This window comes from Gekko japonicus, unplaced genomic scaffold (assembly GCF_001447785.1).
Source record: "Gekko japonicus isolate JY-2015 unplaced genomic scaffold, Gekko_japonicus_V1.1 scaffold1161, whole genome shotgun sequence".
In the NCBI taxonomy this organism is placed as follows: domain Eukaryota; kingdom Metazoa; phylum Chordata; class Lepidosauria; order Squamata; family Gekkonidae; genus Gekko; species Gekko japonicus.
Genome location: NW_015171538.1, coordinates 534,472 through 559,470, shown reverse-complemented (window position 1 = coordinate 559,470; position 24,999 = coordinate 534,472). Strand labels below are relative to the sequence as shown.

General features: G+C 44.3%; 1 protein-coding gene across 1 annotated transcript in view; it reads right to left on the bottom strand.

Moving 5' to 3' along the window:
* The window catches only part of AADAC (arylacetamide deacetylase), a 29,555-nt gene that overhangs the window by 2,965 nt on the left and 1,591 nt on the right, over nt 1-24,999 (bottom strand). The window contains exons 2-4 of the mRNA XM_015419619.1: nt 7,166-7,388; nt 4,603-4,672; nt 980-1,151 (exon numbers count right to left, since the gene is read on the bottom strand). Coding sequence (XP_015275105.1) covers nt 980-1,151; nt 4,603-4,672; nt 7,166-7,388 — 465 coding nt within the window. The remainder of the gene's footprint in view (nt 1-979; nt 1,152-4,602; nt 4,673-7,165; nt 7,389-24,999) is intronic.

Below are 24,999 nucleotides of genomic sequence, written 5' to 3'. Positions count from 1 at the left end.
TCTAGATTCTAATATGGTTCATGTTAGATATAGAGGAATTTCACATTACCCAGTTTCATCCGGTTTCACGCCGGTAATAATCCGTTTTGAAGTGAACCGGTACAGGGCTGCCATTTCACACATGGCTTGCCCCTACCGGAAATGAGCCGGATCAGAAGCAGTTTGGCATTTCAGACTTGCACCGCTTTGTTTTCCCGCCGTTTTCTTCCCGCGCGGGTGATTGTTTTTTTTTTAAGTTCGATTTATAGTATTATAGTGATATAACGCTATACTGGAACTCCAAACGATCGCAATAGCGATCCCATTGGAGTTTGAAGTTCCGGTATAGCGTTATAGCGATATAACGCTATAAACCCAACGTTAAAAAAAAAAAGCCCGCGCGGGCGAAAAACGGCGGGAAAAAAGTGTAACAGAATTGGGAGAGGGAACTGAAGACTATTCGGAAGCAGTTGACAGGTAAAACGCTTCAGTCCCGGTTCCTAAATGGGACAGAAGCTTTTGTGTATGAAATGGCAAATACATTCTGATAGGGAACCGATTCTCAAACGGGTTCTGTCTGAAATGACAGATCAGAACCCATTTGAGAACCGGTTCCCTACCAGGAGATATCGCCTGTCTGAAATTCCTCATAGTCTTACTTCATATCCTGATAGGGTTGCCAACCTGCAGTTGGTGGCTGGAGGTTTCCCGGGATTACCATTCATCTCCAGGTGACCGAGATCAGTTCACCTAGAGAAAATGGCTGCTTTGAAAGATGGACTCGGTATTACACCTCAATAAAGTCCCCCCCCCCCAACCGTGCCCTTTTCAGGCTCCACCCACAAAATCTCCAGGTATTTCCCAGCCCAGAGCTGACAACCCAACTGACACATCCTCTTGAACATAAACACAAGAGGAGTTATCCCAAGATTCATGTGACTAACCTTGCGTGGATGCTGGCATTTCATTTTGTTACTGCTTTCAAATGTCTACCACTCACCTGCTGTGCCACAGCCGCAGCCAGATTCCCTCCTGCACTGTCTCCCGAGACACACACTCTGCTTGAGTCTACGTTGTATTGGTCAAGAACACTGTTTTGCAGGAAGTACTTGGCCACTGCGTACACGTCTTCGAACTGAACTGGGAAATGATACTTAGGTGCCAGCCTGTAACTGTGGAATAATTTTTAAAAGACATTCCTATTAAACACTGTGAAGAAGTGAATTTTTGATAGAGGTCTGACCTGAGTAAAACCTTTACCAGGAGGTTTTAAAAGTTTTTCTCTCTGGGCAGAGAACAGGCAGGGAGGGGGAAGTCAGGTCAGTTGCTTTCCAGACTTACTTCAGCCCACCTTCATACAACAGCTAACAGATCTAGCAGGAGAGATAATGGGTGGGCCAACCTCCCCCCTTGCTCCAAGCAGAGGACAGAGATTTGGAAGACTTTAGACTAAAAAGGCTCCAGGAAGAATATCCAGGAAGAATATCCAGGAAAAGCTTCTCTGATCCGACCTGACTTAGGCACACAAGGCAGTAACCAGTCACCGTTGTCACCAATGCTCCCTCTAAGCTGTGGAGTCTTGTGAGCAAAAGTTCTGCTTTGTGAGCTGCTGCCATTAAAGTTGTGAGCGAGCAATTTGGCTACTGTATAAATTGGTTTGCGCTGGAGCCATCTTTCCTGAGCTAAGACAAAAATGTGTGAGCCGGAGGCTAAAACACTGTGAGCTAGCTCACACTAACTCAGCTTAGAGGGAACACTGGTTGTCACCAGGTGCTGGGCAGTGGGAGACACAGAGGCAAGGCCTCAGAACCAGGAAGAGAAGCTGGGAGTCCTGACCCTCCCAGTGGGCAATTCCTTACAAAGGTCAGGTGGTGGCAGTGGTCACCCAAGAGAGAAAGAAAAGCCTCTCCAGGTGTTGGGGAAACCTTGGAGGGCAGGGTGGAACAGGGCCTGCAGTCTAGAGCAGGTCCGTTCGGCCACAAGCACTCTTGCTGCTTATGCAAAGAAAACCAAAACATCTCAGGAAATTTTACACCTGTGTGTTTTTTCCCCACCAGCTAAGTTGGCTGGTTTAATGGATTTTATTACAGTCCCTTATGTTGCGCACCTCTGACCAGGATAGCCCAATCTTGTCAGATCTCAGAAGCTAAGCAGGGTCAGCCCAAGCCACTATTTGGATGGGAGACCTCCAAGGAAGACTAGGGTCATGACATGGAGGTAGGCAATGGCAAATCATCCCTGAAAGTCTCTTGCCTTGAAAACTCTATGGGGTCACCGTAAGTCAGGTGTGACTTGACATCCCCCCCCCCAAATGCCCCCTTTCCCTAAGTCAGGTGTGACTTGACATCCCCCCCCCAAATGCCCCCTTTCCCTCACTGAGCTGCAAACCATTTTAAGACTCACCACAGTTTAATAATGTGTGTCAAATAACTGAGAACTTTACTATATAAACATATGGAGAAGTGAGATTAACTTGAGTTTTTAACAATCTCACCATTAAATGAAAGTCAAGTCAAGTCAGCCTTTATTGGCATATAAACTGAATGTCATTCTCACAAGATAATGCAATCCTTACAAAAAGTCCAGTGGAACCTTAAAGACTGACTCAATTTATTCCAGCCTAATGATAAAGTGACCTCTAACTCACAAAAAAACGTTTGCTAGAATAAATGTTGTTAAGTCTTGAAGGAGTCACCGGACTTCTGTTTGGTTTGGCTGCAACAGACTAACACAGCTACCCCTTAGAGATCATTGCAAGCCAATTCCCCTGATGAAAGCAAGGGAACAAGGGTGTGTTATAACTCCTAGGATTAAGGCAGACATAAAAGCCTCATGGGCAGCTTCCATTCAGCTTTACAGGTGAACAAAACTAGCTAATTCAACATGGGCAGAGCCATCAGTTTAGCCCACTTCCCATTGACTCACCTTTGCCAATCCTCTTTCATCAGGAGAAAAATAACAGTAACGCCCACTTCATTGTTTCCCCGGCTGGCTACTGCTGCACAGGGAGGGAGGAGAGCAAACAACACTCTCACTGCACTGCTTCCATTTCTGATGCACTGCTCAGGCATGGAAGCAGTGCAGCCTCCTCTCATGTCAGGCAGCAGGAGGAAGATGTACAGCAAGTAGGAGAAGGCAGTAATGATAACCAGGTTGCAGTGAAATCCTAAACAGTGTGGTTGCGATCACACACACTAAATAATCCACTTTCAAATTGGATTTTGCCAGTTCACACAGTAAAATCCAGCTGGGAAGGGGATTAAAAGTGGACTATTTAGTGTGTGTGACCGCAGCCTGTGTTTAGGATTAGTGTTAGCATTTTATTCACTTGCATGCCTGTCTGTCTCTTCAAGTACAAGGTGGGATTGCAGAGCAGCTGAAGAATACACAAGAAATTATTTTTATATTGCATCTGTCTTCATCATGAGACTTTTAGAGCCAAGATCTTGCTTAAGAGGTATGATCAGCATTTGTTTGTTTGTTTTTTAATGGAAAAGTCTGCTCTCCACTCCAATCTTTTACCTCTTCCCCTTTTTCAGGAATGGAGTATGATGTTCTGTTGGTTGGAAACAGCTCGGCAATTTGTACAGAGGCTTTTGGGTATCTTGTGTGCCACAGAAAACCAGAGGAGGCATTAGAAGGGGTGGACAAGCTTTTTCTGTCTCCTAGCAGCAGGCATGGCCTGCCCATCCTGACAATGAGGTGCCAGACTTTGAGGGACCACGCAGGAATCTTTAGAGTACGACACCAGATAAGGATATGGTGCTGCTTTTGCCTACTTCAACCTATTGGAAAGGGAAATGGTGACTGGTTAGGCCCCCTGACTAGGGGAGCAGAGACAGTGTGAGTTTGGTCCAAAGCAGAAGAAAATTGGCAAACGCCAAGGGGTATCCATGGATGAAGGGAATGGCCTAAACCAGGCTCTCATTACCAAAAGGCTGGAGGGCCTTCATGAAGGTACTCCCTGGAACCTGGCAGAAACATCTGAATCTTAATGCTAAAGCACGGGGAAATGAAGACGAAATGAGGCCTCCCTTGGCATGTTTGCCATGAGAAAAATGGCTGTGCTTGCGCCAGGTGGTTGTTGCCCTGACAAACCAAGGTTTAGCACTGAATTGGGAATGAAGTCAATAAAATGGTGTTACGGATCATGTTAATAATCCCAAGTGACTGGTGGGAATGGAGTAGTTTTACCTATGAGGCTGAAGTCTATCTGAGTCTGGTTAGGCGATGCATCATCCGGAAGAGGCTTGAGACGGGACAGTCTCCTCAGCCGTGCACCTCCCTTTCCCTAGCGATTCAAAGCATCTCTGCTTTCTGCGCTGTTTGGGCTGGCTATTAATACCTATTGTTGAATTGTAGTAGGACCATTTTCATTTTAAATCTGCCTTAAGCCTAGGAAAGAGACAGGAAATAAATAATTGGGTAAATTGAATTTGGTTGCAGTAGAATGTGGTGCTCTTACACAATGAATTTAGTTGGCTTTAACATATTCTTCTATTCCCTGGATTGTGCCTTTCTCATTAATTTTCCTATTCATGAGCAAGCATTATTAACGACAGCCATAAAAACAAAAATGCACAACAGAAAAAAAGAATTCCAGTTTGAACCATCCTCCCTTACTCTACTGATACGACGACAGCGTTTAGCTTCTCTGAAGTCCATCTTGACAGAAAGTCATAAGTTTTCATGCCTACAACGAAATAAGGGACAGAGTGCATTTTATTGCTCTTCTAAAAGAAACAAAGAGTTTGCTGTTACTCTTGGCTGTGGCTTTTTTTTAACATATTCCACAATTTTATACGGCTTCCTAAATGTAATCCGATTTCTGCACAGACTGCTTAATTTACAGACTACAGCAAAACATTCATATATTGACCGTAACAGAAGAAGATGCTATACTTCTAATATAACAGAGAACATTGATGCAATATCCCACTGTGCTCTCCCTATGCCCTTGCATCAACTACACCTTAACAACACTTTGGGGAAATGATCTTTTTAAGCAGAAAGGGATATTTTGTCATCATCTGAATGATTTTATTGTCATAAAGAATAACTTACACAGTAGCTACCATACACTGATATTAAATTATCAATATGTGCAGAGAATAAAGGGGGGAGCACATTGGTTGACTCCTGATTCTTTGTCCACTCCTGCAAGTCACAGTTCTGCTCTCCTGAAAAGGAAGGTTTTTTTAACCAGTTCTTCCTTCCCACTGCAGATCTTTTTGTTGAACCCCACGCTGTCCCCCAAGTATCCACCGATTCCCAGGGGCTTCTTTTTCAGAAGCACAATAAGACACCGCACAAGGGAAGGTGTAAACATTCTGCCCTGCAAATGCTGCTGTGTTCACTGTACTTATAATTCCGTCCAATGCTTTAAATCAGTGGTTCCACCCCTAGGGGGCCATGGAGTTATTCCAAGACCCATGAATCCATGCTCACACTAAGCATTATCATTTCTATTGTTTTGTCATGATGTACTTTCTCAATCAATAGACACTAACAGTACAACTACTATAGTGGGAGGTACACATTTTTTTTTAGTTTAAAAAGGGGCCCAAATACCAGAGTTTTTGCCCAAATACCAGAGTGTCACAGTGGTGTCACAGCATGATTTCACGTCCTGTGCAACATCGGCAACATGACCTGGGCCTTCACTTTTCTCCTGGTAAATCTCCCAGCCCCCAATTGGGGGATTTATTTATTATTTCTCTGATTCTTATTTAATCCTGCTCAAGCTAAAACACCACCCTGTATTTGTTTAATGAATGCAGAAATTGTAATAAAATATCACCCTTCTAATTAAAAATATACCCAAATATTTAACTGAATGTTCAGTCAATTGTAATTAGTTCTAAAATTGTCTAGTTTAAGAGACTGTTTATGTTTAGCCATGTAACTTGTGTTTTTTACCAAATTAATTCTGTCCCGAAATTAAGTCCTGCTTTGAATGTGATAATGGAAAGCAAGAAGAACTTATCCATGCAATGCTGTACACTAAAGGATGTCAATTTGGGTTTGGGAGATTCCTGGAGATTTAGGGTGGGTGCCTGGAGAGGATGAATTTTAGGGAAGGGAAGAACCTCCTCAGTGATTTGATGACATACAGTCTACTCTCTGAAAGCTCTATTTCCTCCAGGGAAATGAATGTCTGTAGACTGGAGAGCAACTGTAGACTGGAGATCAACCTGGAGATGAGACCTTTTACCTGCTGCATGTGTAGTGATAGTCCGCCTGTTATCCAAGGTATGGGCTGGCATTGCATGGTATGCTAACGTTGCACATGTAGAAACACAAGTAGGAGTCAAGTTTAAAGGAGATGCTGGGCGCAGGAAACAATGTGTTGGTGAGGAGTTCTTGCTTGCCATCCTCATGATTAAACTGGACCTATTATATTTACAAGGATAATCCCTGAGTCAGTAATCCTGTCAGCAAGCTGCCAATGAATGTCATTCAGTGTCTATATGAGTCCCCTATATCCAGACCCCCCCATGTATTGTGCAAACTGTTCCTATGTGTTACTGCTTGCTAATTATGTAGAAATGCTGGCGCATGCGTGCTATATGAAATGACTATGCTTGTTAGGGAACCGCTTTCTTCTCAAGGGCAACAGGTGTGAGATAAGGAGTTTTTAGCTTTTGTTTTAATTAGTAAGAACTGGGTGAACTGCTAGCTGCTGATAGCAGGGGCCGTTGCTTTCTTATGAAATGAGCGCGCAAAACTGCTCTGGATGTCAGGGCGGGAATAATGATCATTGGTTAAAAGTGATTATGATTTCCCTTTATGTTGCTGGGGCTTTTGCATTATGTTATTCCAATCAGAGACCTGTTCAGTGATCCATGGCTTCAATAAAGTAACCTTTTCTATGAGAAGTGACTCCGTTGATTCCAGGTGAAACCTGACAAATCCCTGCCATTCTAGAAGCACTAGAACTTTCCCAATGGAAAATTCAATTTTGTCCATCTCTCACTCATATCTTTTGCTGGTTCCTATAATTTGAACAGACTAGAAGTTCACATTATGACTCTTGAATATATATATTTTTGCTAAAAACATGGGGGCAGTTTTATGCCATGTTGTATTACAGATCATATTCCATAGTAAGACCTATGACAGTACAATAACTTGATGCATTCTTCCATGACAACCCACACCAGTAAAACTAAGTACTCTTGCTTACCTTTGCCTCCTAAACACCATCCACCCCCATGAAGGTAAATCATTGCTCTTTTCAAAGAGTCAGGCTGCCCTTTAGGGATATACAAGCGAACTGGAACATCATTAAATTTGGTGTCTGTCACAATGACCTTTTCATAGGATACTGGTGGTGTGTAATCAATACGTGTAATCAACATCATAACGTCCATGTAGTGGGCAAAACCCAGCTTCTCAGCAACTGTAGCCTAGAAAATGATGGATATTGATATCTATATATCAGACTGCATAATATTCTACATTCATCAATGCCCATTTTCTTTTACATAAAAATTATAATCCAAACCCTCTAATATAAATATTATCATAATTATTAATAATTTATATTTTATGTGCTCCCCTTTCCCCCCAAGAAATGAAGTCCATAGCAGCAATAGAAAGTTTAATTTCCTTTTGTCTGAAGGAGAATTGGAGACTCGCAGAGCTTTGCAATATTTGTCACAAGTATACATATAATACACATATTTACCTATGAGGAGACAGCATCCGTCTTCATGGTCCCCTATAGAACCTACTCTAGGGAAATTACTTAGCATGTCTATTGATTATTCTCAGTGTCCTTTTTCACCAAAAAATACCAAAACTATTGACCCTACTCCAACTGAGAAGTCAAAAGGAATGGCATGAGCAACTGCATCCAAAGATCTAACAGATTTATCGGTAACATACGTTCTTGACCAGGACTACCAATGCAATCTCCATCAAATAGAGATTGAAAGGGATCAAGCAAAGAGAAATCATTTTGGAATCCCTGTAGTTATACTGCCACATAACATCTTGCCCCAACAGAAAGTTTTTAAAAACAAGCCTAAAATTGGAAAAGTTGTACTTATCTAAACATAGTTTTTTCAACAAACTCCCTCTTTCAGTACTGGACTGCATTTAGTAAAGGTAAAGGTTCCCTTGCTCAAAAGCCAGTCGAATCCGACTCTAGGGTTGCGGTGCTCATCTCCGTTTCAAAGCCGAAGAGCCAGCGCTGTCCGAAGACGTTTCCGTGGTCATGTGGCCGGCATGACTAAACACCAAGGCGCACGGAACGCTGTTACCTTCCCACCGAAGTGGTACCTATTTATCTACTTGCAATTTCTTGCTTTCGAACTGCTAGGTTGGCAGGAGCTGGAACTAGAGACGGGAGCTCACCCCGTCTTGTGGCACCCGGGTCTTGAACTGCTGAACTACTGACCTTCCACAGCCTGCAGTTCAGTGTCTTAACCACTTGAGCCACCCTCCTCCAAAAAGGCATTCATGTTCTTTGCTAGCAATTCTGTGAGATGGTGCTAACTAGAATTAACCACTCATAATTGGCAACAAACAAGCTGCAAGCTTTAGTCAGAATGAGCAACCTGAAATTATCCTAGTGATTGTGACAGGTGGTTACTTCAGAAATTGCCAGCACAGACTCTGTAATCAATGTGGCATCAAGTCAGACCAAATATGAATAACCTTGTCAGCAAAAGACCAATCGAAGCATCAAGCAGGCATAACATGACTCACTTTCCACTGGTTCATATCTAAGATTTAAATACCACACAGTAAAGCTCAGACAGATGCAGTCCAGCTGATGGTAGTGAGAAGAAAGGTTGTTTTTCTCCATTGCCATCAACATCACCTTATAGACGTGCAAATGGGGATCATGGGATGTACAGTCAGAATCAGTGGTTTGTAGGGTTGCCAGGACCCCCCTAGCCATGGGCAGGGGATGAGGGGAGGGTTGCCAGACCCAGGCTGGGAAGCTCCTGGAGATTTGGGGATGGAACCTGAAGAAGATAGGGACCTCAGTGGAATACAATGCCATAGAGTTTAAAATTGCCTTTTATGCATATGGTGTTGCCTTCTATCTTTCAAAATTAGATGTCTATTTATTTCATTTACAAAATCTTTTACAAGAGTTTGGTCAAATCTCTGGTTTAAGGGTAAATTATGTAAAAAAATTGTTTAATCCTTTTAACCTACAATAAATCCCAACTGCGCTATGTTTCTCAGCAAGACAGATCCAGATAGTCGGCCGTGTTGGTCTGAAGCAGTAGCACCTTTAAGACCAACAAAGGTTTATTCAAGGTATGGTCTTTCATGTGCAAGGTACATTTTTTCAAATACACTGGAATGGTAGATGAGGTTTTAAACTTATAGACAGGGATTTAACAGCAAATTAACAGTTTAGCCAGGGATCCAGGAGGTTTTTTGCCATCTTCTGTGCATGGAGCAGGGGTCACTAGGTATGTGTGGGGGGACGTATTTGTGATTTTCCTGCATTGTGCAGGGGGTTGGACTAGAGGACCCTGGAGGTCTCTTCCAACTCTATGATTCTACACATGCAACTCTATTGTGTTATTATACAGAACTGGGCACTACTATTAATATGCATGGCTTGATCTTCAAATCAGAAATGTTCATCTTTTGCCAGGTTTCTTTTTGTTAGCTTGAGCTGGCTATTCCAAAGCAGAGAGGAGCCTTGTTGCTTTAAGAAATAAAAGGATATTATTTATCTCTCCTATATAATAATTCTATTTTCGAGTGGCAACATTCCATGCCCTCCCTCAGCCATTGGCCCATCAGCCGCCACTCAAGAGTACTCACGTGCCATTCGCCGGGTGCTGGGTCTGCTCCTCTTCCCTGCCCACTCCCCCGTCAGCCACTGTGCCCTGTCAGAATTACTGGCAAACGGCTTTCTCTCTTGATGAAGATGCTTCTCCTGCTTGCCTCCTGTGTGGGACTAACTCTTCCCTCAGTGGCTGTTAGTAGGTGTAATAAAATGGCAGTTACCTGTGTTTGTAAGATGGCTGCCATCTGTGGTTGGCTGTTTAAAATGTTCCCCCATAAGGTTTAATTGAGCTGTAGTTCCAGAGAGGGGCCTAAAGGGGTATCACTCACTGGGTTGAATGGGGGTTCCTATCTGCTGGCCTACAGTTCCCAGCTGCTCCAAGGCCAAAAAGTATGGGGAAAGAGGGACTGTCCCAAGGGGCAGGGCAGCATCAATACAGACTCCAGCCCATCCAGTTGAGTTGAAAACTGGAGCCCGTTTCACCACAGTAAGCAAACAAGTTTGGTTCAGACAAAGGAAGGAAACCCTTCGCAGGCCTTTGTGAGGAACTCATTGTGGCCAGTTCTGACTAGGGTTGCCAGCTCCAAGTAGGGAGATTCCTGGAGATTTTCTGGTACAGTCCATGGAAGCCAGGCTTTGGGGAGGGGAGAGGCCTCAGCTGAACAGAATGCCATAAAACCCACCTTCCAAAGCAGTTATTTCCTCTGGGGGAGAGAGGGCTGCTGTCTGGAGTTCAGTTGTGATACCTGGTGATCTTCAGGCTCCACCTGGAGGTTGGCTACCCTAGGCGTAGCAGTCAGTGCTTCAGAACAGGGTCTGCTAGATCCAGGTTCTTGCTGTAGAAGCTGAGTGGGTGATTTTGGACCAGTTACAGACTTTCAGCCTAACCTACCTCATGGGGGAGAGGAGAATGATGTAAGCTGCTTTGGTCCCCTTGCAGAGAAAGACTACTTTTCCTCCTATGTAGAGGCTGCAGGTGTGGGGGGGGAGATGGAAAACTGGAGAGTGAGGGGGAAATAAAGGTAGGTTGATGATTGGCTGGGAAGGAGATAGGGTTGCCCACTCCACGTGGGAAATTCCTGGAGATTTGAGGGATGGAACCTGGAGAGGGTGAGGTTTGAGGAGGGGTGGGACCTAAGACAGGTACAATGTGATAGACTCCACCCTCCCAACCAGCCATTCCCTCCTGGGGAACCACTGTTGCCAATCTTCAGGTGAGGACTGATGATCATTCAGAATGACGACTGATTTCCAGGAGAGAAGGGGGAAGGAGATGGAAAGGTGAAATTAGAGGGGCAGATAATGGCAGGTTAATGCTTGACTGGGAAGGAGATAGGGTTGCCAACTCCAGGTTGGGTAATTCCACGAGATTTGAGGGGTGGAGCCTGGAGAGGGTGAGGTTTGAGGAGGGGTGGGACCTCACACAGGTACAATGCCATAGACTCCACCCTCCAAACCAGACATTTTATCCTGGGGAACCACTGTTGCCAATCTCCAGGTGAAGGGTGGAGATCACTCAGAAATACAACTGATCTCCAGGAGGGAGGGCAGAAGTCAGCTGCAGTCAGAGGGGCAGATAATGGTAGGTTGATGGTTAACTGGGAAGGGGATAGGGTTTGAGGAGGTCGCTACAGCAAATTAATGCTGAGTACCCAAGGCCTTGGCACTCTCTCAGAGCCTCATTCTAAAGCTCATTGTATTTATTTCCACAATGGGCCTTACTCCTAGTTGATAATAAACCCATACTGTGATAGAGAAGGTGAGACAGTCTAATGAGCTATCTAATCAGGAGTGACAAAGAGTGCCTGTCGGCTCCTTTGAATCTGGAACCTTCTGCATGCCAAACAGATGCTCTACTACTGAGCTACAGCCCTTCCTCTAAATGTTGGTTCCCAGTATTGTGAAGGATACTCAGGAGCACCACTCCTCCCAAAGGCCACTCCTACCAGCCCCAGATGCTGGAGGGGCCACATGATGGCACTTACTGACCTTGGAGGTCAGGGAGAGAAAGCATGAGGAGGAGGCAGCTGGAAAGAAGGAAATCCCTAAGATTAGCAATCTAGCTACTAAAGGGACTGCAGCAGAACAGACAGAGGAAAGCAGACAGAAGGGTTTGACCTGTCCATCGTACAAGTTCTACTGTCCCTACCAGTACCGATATGCTTACAGTAAAAGAGACGTTGCCCTTCACTTCCCAGTATTTTCAAGACTTTCTCACTCCAGAGGGTATTGCTCCATTCATTAAGGGAAAAAAGATCCTGGTCAGTTAGTATGAATGGAAGTTGATGCAGTAAAAGAGAAGATAAAAGGATTTGGTGGTAATTTTGCAGACTACATCTTTTACCTGACCTGTCATGGTCCTCCTGAAGGTGATGCCTCCAAATCATTAATACAGTATTTGTGCTTATCAAGCCACACTTCCAACCTTCTTGGATTGCATTGCTAAATATTTTCCTCAGCACACTTTGCCTATAAAACATTTCTTTTATGTTCCAAATGGGCAGGAAGAAGCTCTTGGGTGAGATCATAGTTCCCTGAGATTTTTTGGAGCAATCCTAAGAATATTTCCCTGAGAGCAAGCAAATTAAATAGACTTGAGTAGACTTCCAGTTTGTGGATTGGCGATGGCGGTTGCTTTCCCCAATGCTTGGGGATGCGACTAACACACTAGCGGCGAGGAGGGGTGCCACCTCAACTGCAATGGGTTCCAGGCCAGGGGGCTTTTGAGGGTTAGCCTCTTCGATGGCTTGATGCTGGAGAATAGAGGCTTCCCTCCGCCCTGATGGTCCTGCCGCTAAGTGACCCTCGGATGCAAGCTAATTCGACTGGGACAAGCGCAGGAGATCGAGCAGAATAACGATGAAGAGAGCGAGGTCAAAGATATGACCAACAATGAACATGAGTTCAAAATAAATGGACTATTGTACTAAAACAGATTCCCCCCCCCCCGTGGGAAAAGCGGAGCGCAAGGAGGGACACCTCTTAAGCGCATGGACAGATTAACATAGCGAAGGGGGTAGGGGGAAAATAAACAGCAAGATTTTTCTGAGAGACTTACTTGAATACCGATAGTGAAGCAACGAGTTTTTCGAGCCTTGGCAAAGCGGTTTGAAAGTGTAAACAAAGAAGAACATGGTGGCTTCCCAAGGAAAGTTTAAACCGAAACCAGGCAGTCAGAGTCTAAGACCAGAAGAGGGAGCAGACATCATGAAGTTGCTAGTGGATATGCTTAAGCCGGTAATGGAGCAACTCGGTGGTATTAACCAACAACTGGCAACACTAAATCAAAACTTTGCTTCACAGCAGTGCCAGCTGGCAGAAACAGAAAAGAAAGTGGAGCAAGCAACTGAGAAAATCACAGAGATGGACACCGCAAATAAGAAAATGAAGAAAAGAGTGACAGATGTGGAAACAACACAAAAACTTCAGGAAACTCGTTTATTACAGCTCCAAATGAAAAAGCTAATATGACTCTCAGATTTCAGGGAGTGCCTGAAACTGAAAAAGAAGATCTGAAGAAGACTCTGGGAGAGATCATTGCTCCAGTAACAGGCATATCAGCGGATGAGATAGTAAAAGATATGGAGGCTGCCTATCGGGCATACTCCAATTATATTTTAAAAAATAGCCTGCCTGGAGAGATTGTGGTTAGATTTGCAAGAAGACAGACCAGAGATGCTATATTAAAAGCAACTTTGGCACATCCACTGAAAATTGGGAATACAATCATTAAGACTTTAAAAGACATTCCATTTGAAATTCATCAAAAGAGGAAAAGTTACAAGGAATTGATCTCATTTCTTCAAACCAGTAGAATTCAGTATCGGTGGGCGATTCCTGAAGGTGTCATCTTAAAGTCAATGATAAAAGAGAGAAGATTGACTCCATCTTGAAAGCTAAGGAATTTTTGAGACGTCAGCTAGGGTCGGGGGAAGAACTTAAAGATGAAGAAACCAAATCAAGTGACTCTGCTACTTCTGGAACGGATGAGGACTCTGTGGGTGAAGCAGGGGCGGGAGCAATGAAAACTGTATATGACTTTAGAGATAGAAAACCGAAGTAAGGGCAGAAGGACTCTGTAAATTGCTCTTTGAAGTAAAGAAGATGCTCAAGTAGTACTCTCACAAAGACTAACTTACTAATATAAAAGCTCTGTAAAACAAGAACTTCACAAGTATATTGTATTACTAACACTTGTATTACTTACATTTAGTTTAACAGGGACAGAATCTCCTACTCTTGGGATTTTAGTTAGTGTGGGTATCTTTCCTTTATCCCCTTCCTACATTTTTCGTTGTAGCCCCCCTTCCTACATTTTTCGTTGTAGTTTAATAGTCTTATGAAAAATAATAAAATACCCCCTTGGGGGCTTAAAAAAAAACAGACTTGAGTAGGAGTTGACCTACTTGGGATTGCTCTCTTCCTCTCAGTTGCTTGGAGGGAAAAGTTACAAGTGGGAAAGTGTTCCTATGGAAACTAATGAAAACAGAAAACACATCGAATAATGAAAATGAATAGCTCTAAAATTACTAGAATCAAAGTAAATCATATCTGTAAAATGTCTAAATTGATGTGTTACTGGGGGAGGGGGGAGGCTAAGCAGGCAGATCAGTAACCAAAAAGACTGAAATATTGGCTATAGAAGACAAGATAAGAACTCAATAAAACACTGAGCAAAGCGAAAATTACTTGGGAACAAAGGAACTCCCCTTTTGCAAACAATCTAAATAACTTTTGTTGTATGCATGAAGAATAACTTATCTCTTTCCATGCATACTATAAAAGATGCAATCACTGTAATTTTCCAGAAGAAAAGCATGCAAAAATACCCTGTTTGGAAGTGCCAGCATTTTCAGTTTGTTCCTGAAAATTACCCTCACCACCCAGTCCTGAAATTAAACAGGTTTCAACTAGAATGTTCCAGTCAAAATTATGCTGGCATATCATCAACTGATAGTTCACTGAGATACATGTATCAGAGCGTATCCAGTCAGTCATCCAATGGGTTAACGGCATGATATCAATGCCAAAAATCTGTGTGCAGTATGAAGGGCACGGTCTGTATCTTTGTTAGGATGAACATTCTCTCAGTTTCTTTTTTCTCTTTCAAAATCCATATCCTACTCAATGAGCTAGTTTGCACATACGCCTCAACAAAACTCAATCAGTAGTGACAGGAGTAACTCTTCACACTTCAACAGGACATTGGGGAAAGATCTCTAAAGGTCTAGACACAAGCTCAGAGATTACACAGCTTCTTTCCCTCAAGGCTCCACAGAGTCTTTAGCTTTGCCCAGCATTACGTAGAGCATAAAATAGGGAATATTTGCTTTGCTCTATTGAAGCCATAACCAGAATCTCTACATATGTAAGTGCCATCAAGTCACAACTGACTTATGGTGACCCCAGCAAGAAGCTTTCAAGGGAAGTGAGAAGCAGTGGTGGTTTGCCATTGCCTTCCTCTGCAGTCTTCCTTGGTGGTCTTCCATAACCAGTGCCTCTATCTCACGCTAAAAGTAGGTTTAACTGACAGCATATCCAGTGCTTGTAGAGTCTTCTCTCAAATCGCAAGCCAGTGTAGAATGGGAATCTTGGTTCTCTCATTCTGCCTCTTTTACATGTAGAAAGCAGGACACAGATCGCTGGACTGAAGTGAGATTCAGTCTTCTATTAACATTGGTTATAAACGATGCATGTGCATGATACACTGGATCCAATGAGGCTTTTCCATACCAGGTTTTTGATGCAGCTCACCTTATCGACTGCTCCGGTTTTCCTCCCTTACAGACAGTATGGTTTGCCAGTAGGTGCTCTCCTGTTTTTGTTATTGTTTTTTGTTCTGTCCTGTTTTGTTTTTAGTTTCCCCCCTGTTTTTTTTTCAGACCACCTAAAAGGTAGTTTGGAAAAACACAGTGACCTGCAAATAATACTGCCTGTAAGAAAGGAGAAATCCCAATGCAGTTAAGAAAGCACACTGCTAAAAAACATGGCTTGGAAAATCCCTATATGTAATTACTCAAGTTGCTATGCAATCCTAAAGCTAGTATGTTAACTGCTTAGGGTAGCAACTAAGGCCCATCATGTAACCAGGGCATAACCCTGGCACTTGGCTGGGTATGAACATAGCACCCCAAATATGAGGCCCTGTGGAAGATGGTACATGGAATGACAGAGAGATCGTGAAAAGACTTAAGCAAAATAGTGGTGGAAGAGAAAGTGGGCTTAGCAGATTCAATCAGAAAGACCTGTAGAAGAGAGATACTTCCCTCTTCTGTACCTTTACGAGATGTGATGCAGCATCTGCCTTTCTTGCATAGAATGAAAACTGCATGGCAGAAATGCCATTCTGTTGGTTCCCTTATTGAAACAACACAATTCTCTACACTCATAATTCAGTACTATTCATACTTTATGGCATTGGAAAAGAAAATAATGAATAGTTAGAAGAAATGAACCATGGAAAACATTCATCCTAACACCAAATGTGTTGTTTGGCAATCACGAAAGCATAGCTTTTAATATTAGCCTGGGTGGCAAGGTGGGAAGTTAATCTTTTGGAAGTTATTGACCTAAGTGGCAAGTGAGAAAATAACTCTGTGTACCTAAGTGCCTTTAAGGAACCATTTTGCTTATGTACCCATCTGAAACCATTATGCTTATTAACCATACAGAAACCTTTGGCTGTTATAAACTCTATTCATGTTTACTATAAACAACTGTTTATTTATAGTAAAGGATCCCCTTTTACTATATACCACTAAGTCATCCTGTTCTTTATTTATTTATTTACTAGCTGCAAAGCCCATTGTAGAAGCAATACAAAGAGCTCTAGAAGGGTATGATGGCAATCCGACTTCTCTCCCCTCCCCAGACTCCGGGGCTGAGGGCCAGCAGAACACCCCACCAGTGTCTTCCTGGCTGCCTGGCCCTTGGCTCTGCCAGCAGTGCCAACCTCCGCCGCCCACACCTGCCTCTGCCCCAAGAAGGACATGATGGCAATGTGCTTTTGCCCCCCTCCCCAGACCCCAGCAGAACAACCCACCAGTGCCTTCCCGGCCGGCCACCTATCCGGCTCCGCCACCCGTGGCCACCTCCACCTCAAGAAGGCTATGCTGGCAATCTGCTTTCTCCCCCCTCCCCAGACCCCAGGTCCAAAGACCAGCGGAATGCCTCGCCAGGGCCTTCCTGGCCGGCCGGCCACCCAGCTCTGCCACCCACAGCCGCCTCCATCCCAGTGGCGTCGGCTCACAGGCCACACGGCTACCTGCACCTGGGCATGGCTGACTACGACGGCCATGGCGCTGCTATGAGAGGGCTCAGCCTCAGGACTGTTCGCCCGCTGGAGCGTCCAGCCCATCTGTCGCCTCCCAACACACTGAGGCCGAGAGGCTGGGTGGTGCGTGTGTGGGCGGGACTCAGGCAACGCAGCCAGTGGAAAACGGGACAGCTACTGAGTGGCAGTTCAGTCAGCCAATTGATTTGGGAGTGCATCGAATGTTGCCACTCGAAAATAGAATTATATATAAAGAGAAATTAGATTTCTAGCAGGCTCAGGATGGCTTTGGATCTTTAGGTCCAACTAAGAATTCTAAGGCGAGAGCCTTTGGTGGCAGTGGAAATAAGGAAATCAAGGAGGCAGCATTAACACACATCACCTCAGAACACAACAGAGAGGTGCATTTACAGAGGTTACACATAAAGAGTTACATTACAAAGAGCAAAAATATTACAGGTGGGATATCAACTTGAGGGAATATTGACTAGAGGGCATATTGTTCTGTGGAGAGCAAACTGAAAGAATTCCAGAAGACTGGAATATACATCTGAGGAAAGGAACAGAAAGTTAATTTACAGCTACTTAGGAAGGACATGGACACAAGAAAGTGAGATATGGCAAAGTTTGGGGGAATGAAGAAAGACACTCTAATAGAAAAGTAGTTGGAAATCCCTCATGAGGGAAAATCTGTAAATATAATGAGGATGTCTCTACTACAGCACCAGACATTGAGGATTGGTAAAGCAGGGAGTTTAGCAAGTTCTTAGGTATCTATAGCATTAATCTATTGACTCATTTGATTTTTATATCCTGTTTCAGAGCCATCCACCTTCTCTACCTGATAGACTGTTTAACACAGCTTGGGCAACTGCTGGCATTAGAACTAGTCCATAAATGCAACACTTACTATTCAAGCAATTACAAGCAGAATTCAAAATGACTCACTCCTAGACTCACTTCTCCAACTACCTGGAGAAAAAGTGTCCGGACCCCTTAATTAAGGCTTAATGGGATAATATTTACCAGATGAAGAAGAAGAGATTGTATTTATACTCCACCCTTCACTACCCAAAGGAGTCTCAGAGCGGCTTACACACTCCTTTCCCTTCCCCTCCCCACAACAGACACCCCGTGAGGTAGGTGGGGCTGAGAGAGCTCTGACAGAAACTGCTCTTTTTCAAGAACAGCTGTGCCAGAACTATGGCTTGCCCAAGGTCATCCAGCCAGGTGCAAGTGGAGGAGTGGGGAATCAAACCCGGTTCTCCCAGATTAGAGTCTGCACACTTAACCACTACACCAAACTGGATGATGTTATTTACCTCCATGCCATGAAAAGCTTCAGCTGCCCATTTCCAAATATTAACCTTTTATTACTAAAGGGGCAGGGCATTTTTCCTCAGGCCTGTTGGCCAACCCTACCTGCTCCATGGGGCTGCCTCTTGAGGTGCTCACCCCCCCCTCTTTTCTGAAAGCCCAGGTTTCTACTAACCGTGCTTCAGAAACAGTAACATTTCAAAAAAAAAATAATCAGAGAAAAGTTATTTTTAAGTTGTTTTTTTTTTCATTTCACAAACTAGCTGTACTGAAAATGAGGGAGAGGAAAATGTCCAGTTTTAGATTTTGGAGGTGATCAGAGCAATTACAATACCAAAGGGTGCGCCTCCTAAGGGAAGTTTTACAATTTCTCAGAAACAAAGTATTACCCTTTGATTGCCAGAAAACAATTTAGCACCCCATGGACAGAAACACATCTTGAACACACCAAATGAGAAACAGGTGTGTACAATAAACTTGTCATGCAGACAGGCCCTACCAGAGTTTTTACAGTGAGACCATATTATATGTCTATATCAGTGACGAGAAACTTACCCTATCCTACCCGTGATCTGATGTTTTCCTTCATGTTGCCCCATTGCTCTTATCAAAGTAACTTATTACAATCCAAGATCAGAGAACAGAATCAAAATCATCAACAAACATTACCTTAATTGCATTTGTTACATTGGTTGCATGAGATAAATATACTGGGGCTGCCCTTGACTCTGCTCTGGAAGTTGCAGCTACTGGAGAACACAGTGGCACAGGTGTTGATATCGTTGCAGGCACACATTTGCTTGGTGCTGCGTGAACCGCACTGGCTGTCTGTCAAATACCGGATCTGTTTCAAGGAGTTTCAAGGTTTAAAGCCCTATACAGCCAGGGGCCTGCATATCTTTGAGTCCGCCTCTCCCCATATGAGCCCCATAGAACATTGTGTTTTACAAACCAGCATCTCCTGGTAAATCCTGGCCCTAGGGATGTCTGAACTGCCTCAACTTCCACCTATCTGGTGGAATGAGCTACCTTATGAGATCAGGGCGCTGTGGGATCTGTTACAGTTCCGCAGGACCTGTAAGATGGAGCTCTTTAGGCAGTGGGCATCCACTTTGTTCTGGTCCCTTCGCAGTGACCACAGATCCTAGAAGCCAACTGGAACCATAGCATCGCTGGAATGAATTGTCTACTGAAGCACATTCCTTATTTTAGAGTGCTGTGATCTTATAGATTTTACTGGATTTCTGAAATGTGTTTTTATTTTAAATCTGCTCTAGTTGTGGATCTATATGTCTGGAACCTGCCCTGAGCCCACAACGTGGGGAGGGCAGGATACAAGCCTAATAAAATAAAATAAATAAATACGGTGCTTTTAAAAAATTTGTTAAAGCAAATCGTATTCTTCTGTCTAATAAGGCATGCCTGGTCACAAAATGGATACTCTAAAAGTAATTTCATTATAGTGATCTCCAAGAAGGAAAGAAATATAAAAATGGCTAGATCTACCTGGGTACTCGGATATAGTTGGGATAATGTATACATTTTGAATGTTCTGGTAGAATCAACAGTATAGGAGGATGTGCTCAGTTGTTTCCACCATAGTAGAGTGGCATGGACAGAGACACTTTTCATATGGAATATTGGACAAATCTCCCTTCAAAGAAGGCTCTCATCACATACACACAGGGTTCCCAGACCCCCCTCCCCTGGTGGAGGGGGGGGGTCCCCTGCTGACAGACCCAACTGCCTAACAACCAATCAGCTGGCTGGTGGGGAAAACATACCATGAAAAAGAGGGAAGCTCTGCCAAGGTGCAGAAATGTGTCTATGTCACTGCCCATGTAACTCGAAAGTAACATCATGACTTCCAAGTCATTGGGGCAATGCTCTGGTATTTGGGCAAAAACTCTATGGTAAACCTGGCATCACTTCCAGGTCATGCGTTCAGTGACATGGGCACATCACTGCATGTCAGCAGAGCTTCCCTCCGGCTCCCAGTAAGCCTCCACGATCTGCTGCCTGTTGCCAGGAGGGACCTGGCAACCTTATATACACACGATTAGGGTTGCCAGGTCCCTTTCGTCCACCAGCAAGGGGGTGGGGGAGCATTCCAGGAGTGGGAAGTGACATCACCCCCCCCATTCCCCCCGAAACAGTGACATCACATGCAACGTGCCTACATCACCTGGAAGTGACACTGGCACATTGGGAGCTATGCTCTGGATTTTGGGCAAAACTCTATGGTAAAATTGGCATCAAATCATAGAGTTTTGCCCAAAATCCAAGGCGTCATCCCCTGGTGTCACTGATGTGCTGACGTCACTTCCGGGTGACACGGGCATGTCGTGTGCAATGTCGTTGTCATTGTTTGGGGGATTCCCTCCCGCCAGCTAACTGGTTGGCAGCAGGGAGGAGCCCACAAAATCAAGTGATCCCCAGCCCCCACTGAGCAAATGGCAACCCTACACAATACTTCATTGCTCTGTGTGAGGCAAAGCACCCCTGGCCTCCCCTCAAGGGTTAATGTGAATATTAATGGGCCTGGTCCATCCTGCAGGTCTTACTAATTGGTCTCATGGCCTGCTCGGTTCTTAACATCTTCAAGGCCAGAGATGGGAGTGCGGTGATTAGCTTCTCAGAGAACTTGTGGTCCATGTGACAGGAGGGCAAACCGGGGTGGGTGGGTGATGAGGTAATCTTCTAGAGGCTTCTCCTGAAAACATGTTTGGATCAGATGTCATCCTCACCTGATGTTGCTGGGCCCAAAAACTATAACTGAGCTAAAGCCCTGAAGAAGAGAGACTAGCTGGGATTTTGATGGACTAAAGGCTTGAACTATGACCTGCCTGAATTGCATTTGCTAGCAACACAGAGAACACTTGAGCTTTGGCCTCTGATTCTTGAATTAAGGTTTGCGCTATCTAACACTCTAAGGGTGCGTTCAGACGCGCCGTTTCAACCTGCATAAACTGTACCGGTCGGAACCGGTGCAGTTTATGCCGTCTGAAACGCGATCACACTTACCTCTTGTCTGCGGAGCCCATCGTTGTATGCCCGTCCACACACAGCGGGCATCAGCGGTTTGTTGTGTTTTTTTAAAAAACTCAGTTTGCGCATGCGCATAGGCAGCCATCCACAGAATGGCGATCTTTGCGCATGCACAAAAACCCCCGTCTTACATTTAAACTTTAAAGGTAAGGACTTACCTTTAAAGTTTAAAGAGCAAACTAGCCTCCCTGAGGTCCCGAACGCCTCCGAAATGCTAAACTAAGGCCCTTTTCTTTTTTTAAAAAACAAATGCCAGGGCGAAGCTTCGCCCAAGCGCATATCGCCAACCTTTTTTAAAAAATGGTGGGCGAAAATCGGAAGCCACAGGCTTCCGAACGGAAGTTGTTTCTCAACGGTGGAGAGCGATCAGACGGCGGGTACAGCGATTACAACCGTTGTACTCAGGATACCACCACTTGGGGACCTAGTGGCAGAGTACAACAGTTTAAAGGGCTTTGCAACGGTTAGGGACGGAAGGCAGATGTTCTACGTGTGAACGCCGGTAAGTACACCGATTGCACCAGCACCTATACCGTTGCAAACACCACATCTGAACGCACCCTAAAAGTGTTAGGTAGTTAAACCAGTTTCTTCATTTTCTTGCTGCATTATTAGAGTAATGTTTTAGTTATAGAATGCATTTTCATATTGATAGAAACGGACATAAACTTTATAATTCTTTTTTAAAATTAACAATGGTCTGGTTATTTGTGTACAATTGTCCCGGGGACCCATGGGGTTTGGCCTGGAACTCCTTTACACTCTGCCCATGGAATGCTGAGAAACAAGCCAGGCATGCCATCTAACATAAATACTGAAGAGAGGCCTTTGGCAAAGACTGGTCTCACTATTTGCTTAGGGTGTTGACTTCTTTTCTACCTGTGATATTATTCCTTTAAAAGAAGGCTGACAGAAACAATTAGAGGTGGAAGAGGAAAACTTCACCTGCATAATTTCTGTACGTCTGCTCACACTACAGTTCAAAACATGGGAGCAAGGCCGGAAGAAATGGTGGCAACCCTACATTTGTTGGAGTGATTTTCAGTCAACACACAAAATCTCATTTTGTCTTTATATACAATCCTGGTATGTGACTTTATTCTGCAGCTTCCCTGTTTTAGCCTGAGTTCCCATTTCATTCTTGCTTCTCCTCGTGCAAACTGAATCATGTCCCTCTTTTCTTTTGCAAACTGACGTTCTTGTACAAACTGAACTATGTCCCTCTCTGCACTTCTTTTTTTTTTGCCAATTTTTTAATTCCTAATAATGCTTTTTTCCTATTAAAGTAAATTTTTTAAAAATATTTTGCTTCATTTGCATATGCATAGCATATTATTATGATTTTTCATTTATAGTCCGCCTTTCTCACTGGAACTCAAAGGAGATTATAAGTATGACAAAAAGCACTTCTCACTGAATCAGTAAACAGGTTACATAATATGGTAACACCAGGCAATCAGTGAGCGGATTACAAGATAACATTTGAATCTAACAGCAAAGATTTGTGGTTAGACAACATATTACAGCTGGGCTGTGATGGCAGAACAGGAGGAAAAAACAGGTCGATGCAGGCAAACAAGACAATCAGTTTCGTTCTAAACTTTGGCCCTGCAGGATTTAATTCTTCAAGCTGTGATACGAAAGAACAAAGTGTTCCTAATCACATTTTCTTTTTATCATACTTTAATTACCTGATGCCAGTATCCATTTGTGGGTCCCTAAAAGCAACACTTGGATAGCAACAATCCATATGCAGTTACTGGATACTCTACTACAGGATTGCCACTAGGCTACAACCATGGAGGCCAAGGCAGCCAGTTAACCACTGACAATAACATGGAAAGCCAGAGATAAATTTAACTGATATGAATGTCACAAAGAATGTTTGTCATTAGAGACAATTTTGACTAGGGTTACCAACCCCCCCGGGGGGCGGAATTCCCCCCGGTTTCGAGCCCCGATTTCCGCTCCCGCGGAATCAGGGCCCGGGGGAAACCCCACCCCCGCGAGTGCGTCACCAGGAAGTGACGTCAGATGCTGGGGCGGAGCCGCGCCATTTGAGGGGAAAACAAAGAGTTGTCCCCTCAAACGGCAGCCATTTGAGGGGAAAACTCTTTGTTTTCCCCTCAAATGGCGTGGCCCCGCCCCAGCGTCTGACGTCACTTCTGGTGATGTTCTGGCGGCCCGCGCGGGTGAAGCGCGCGCGCATCGGAGACCGGCTCCCGGATCCAAAGGACTCTCCCCCGCCGGTAGGAATTTTCAAGTTGGCAACCCTAATTTTGACCTTGATACACTAATCGTGTTTCTGGGCATCTATAGGGTTTCTAGGTCTGGCTTGGAAAAGAGCTGGAGACTTTGGGATTGGATCCAGGAGAGGGCGGGGTATGGGGAAGGGAGGGGCCTCAGCATGGTACAATGCCATAGAGTCCACCCTTCAAAGCAGCCATTTGGAGATCAGTTGTAAAAGTGGGAGATCCCCAGGCCCCACTTGGAGGCTGGCAACCCTCAGGCATAAGTGTGTTCACCGTGAAATAAAACAATGCAGGGAGGGGTGTTTGTGACCCAACCTACTTAGGGTTGACAGTTTCAGCTTGGAAAATTCTTAGAGCTTTGGGGGTAGCGCTGGGAAGGGTAGAATTTGGAGCAGGGAGGGAGCTCAGCAGGGAGGTGATCCAAAACTGCCATGTCTTCCAGGGGAACTAATCCCTGATGTCTGGACAACCAATGAAATTCTTGTAGAACACCAGTCCCCACCTGGAGGTTGGCAAGTCTGTGTTGCTGAGACTTTCTTTGCAAAGCAGAGAGAAAGCTTTGTTCAGGTCTCAGGTCATCTTTTCCCAGCAGGAGTTAGGCTCATACTGTAGGCAGGAGTTGTCGTTTTGCAGACATCTTATTGTAGAGAGGAGTATTAGCAACATGTCTCTTTTCAGACAAATATTGCCGTAACAAAGCTCACAGACCCAAGACATCCAACGGTCTCCATGATATGCCACAATCAGACATGCATGCCCAAGATCATGGAAGTTGCTGTAGCTGTGATCCATGAACAGCCAGTTCATTGCCCTCGCAAAGATGGCTGCAGGAATATCACCCTTGTGCCCAAAATGTGACTTTCTGTAACCTGAGAATCATGCCATACATAATACTGAAGACTTGCAAATGGGAAATAATTGTGGCAAGTTGATGAAAGCAAAGTGGTAGCTGTGTTAGTTGTAGCAAAATAAAATAGGAGTCCAGTGGCACCTTAAAGACTAACAATATTTATTTCACTATAGGTGTTTGTCGTCAAAGCTCATATTGAAACAAATGTTGTTAGTCTTGAAGCTGCCACAAGACTTTTAAGTTGCTAAATGCCACAAATATGCATATTTATTTGTTCACTTATTTGTATCCAGCCTTTCTCCCCAGAAGGGACCCAGAGTGGCTTGCGTCACTCTCGTGTCCTCCATTTTATCCTCACAACAACCCTGTGAAGTAGGTTAGGCTGAGAGTGTATGGCCAGGCCAAGGTCACCCAGCCAGCTTCCATAGCTGACTCAGTATTCAAACCTGGGTCTCCCACATCCTTATACTAATAGCCAAGTTGCCCCCGTGAGTGCGGATCGCTAAATCCGCACTCC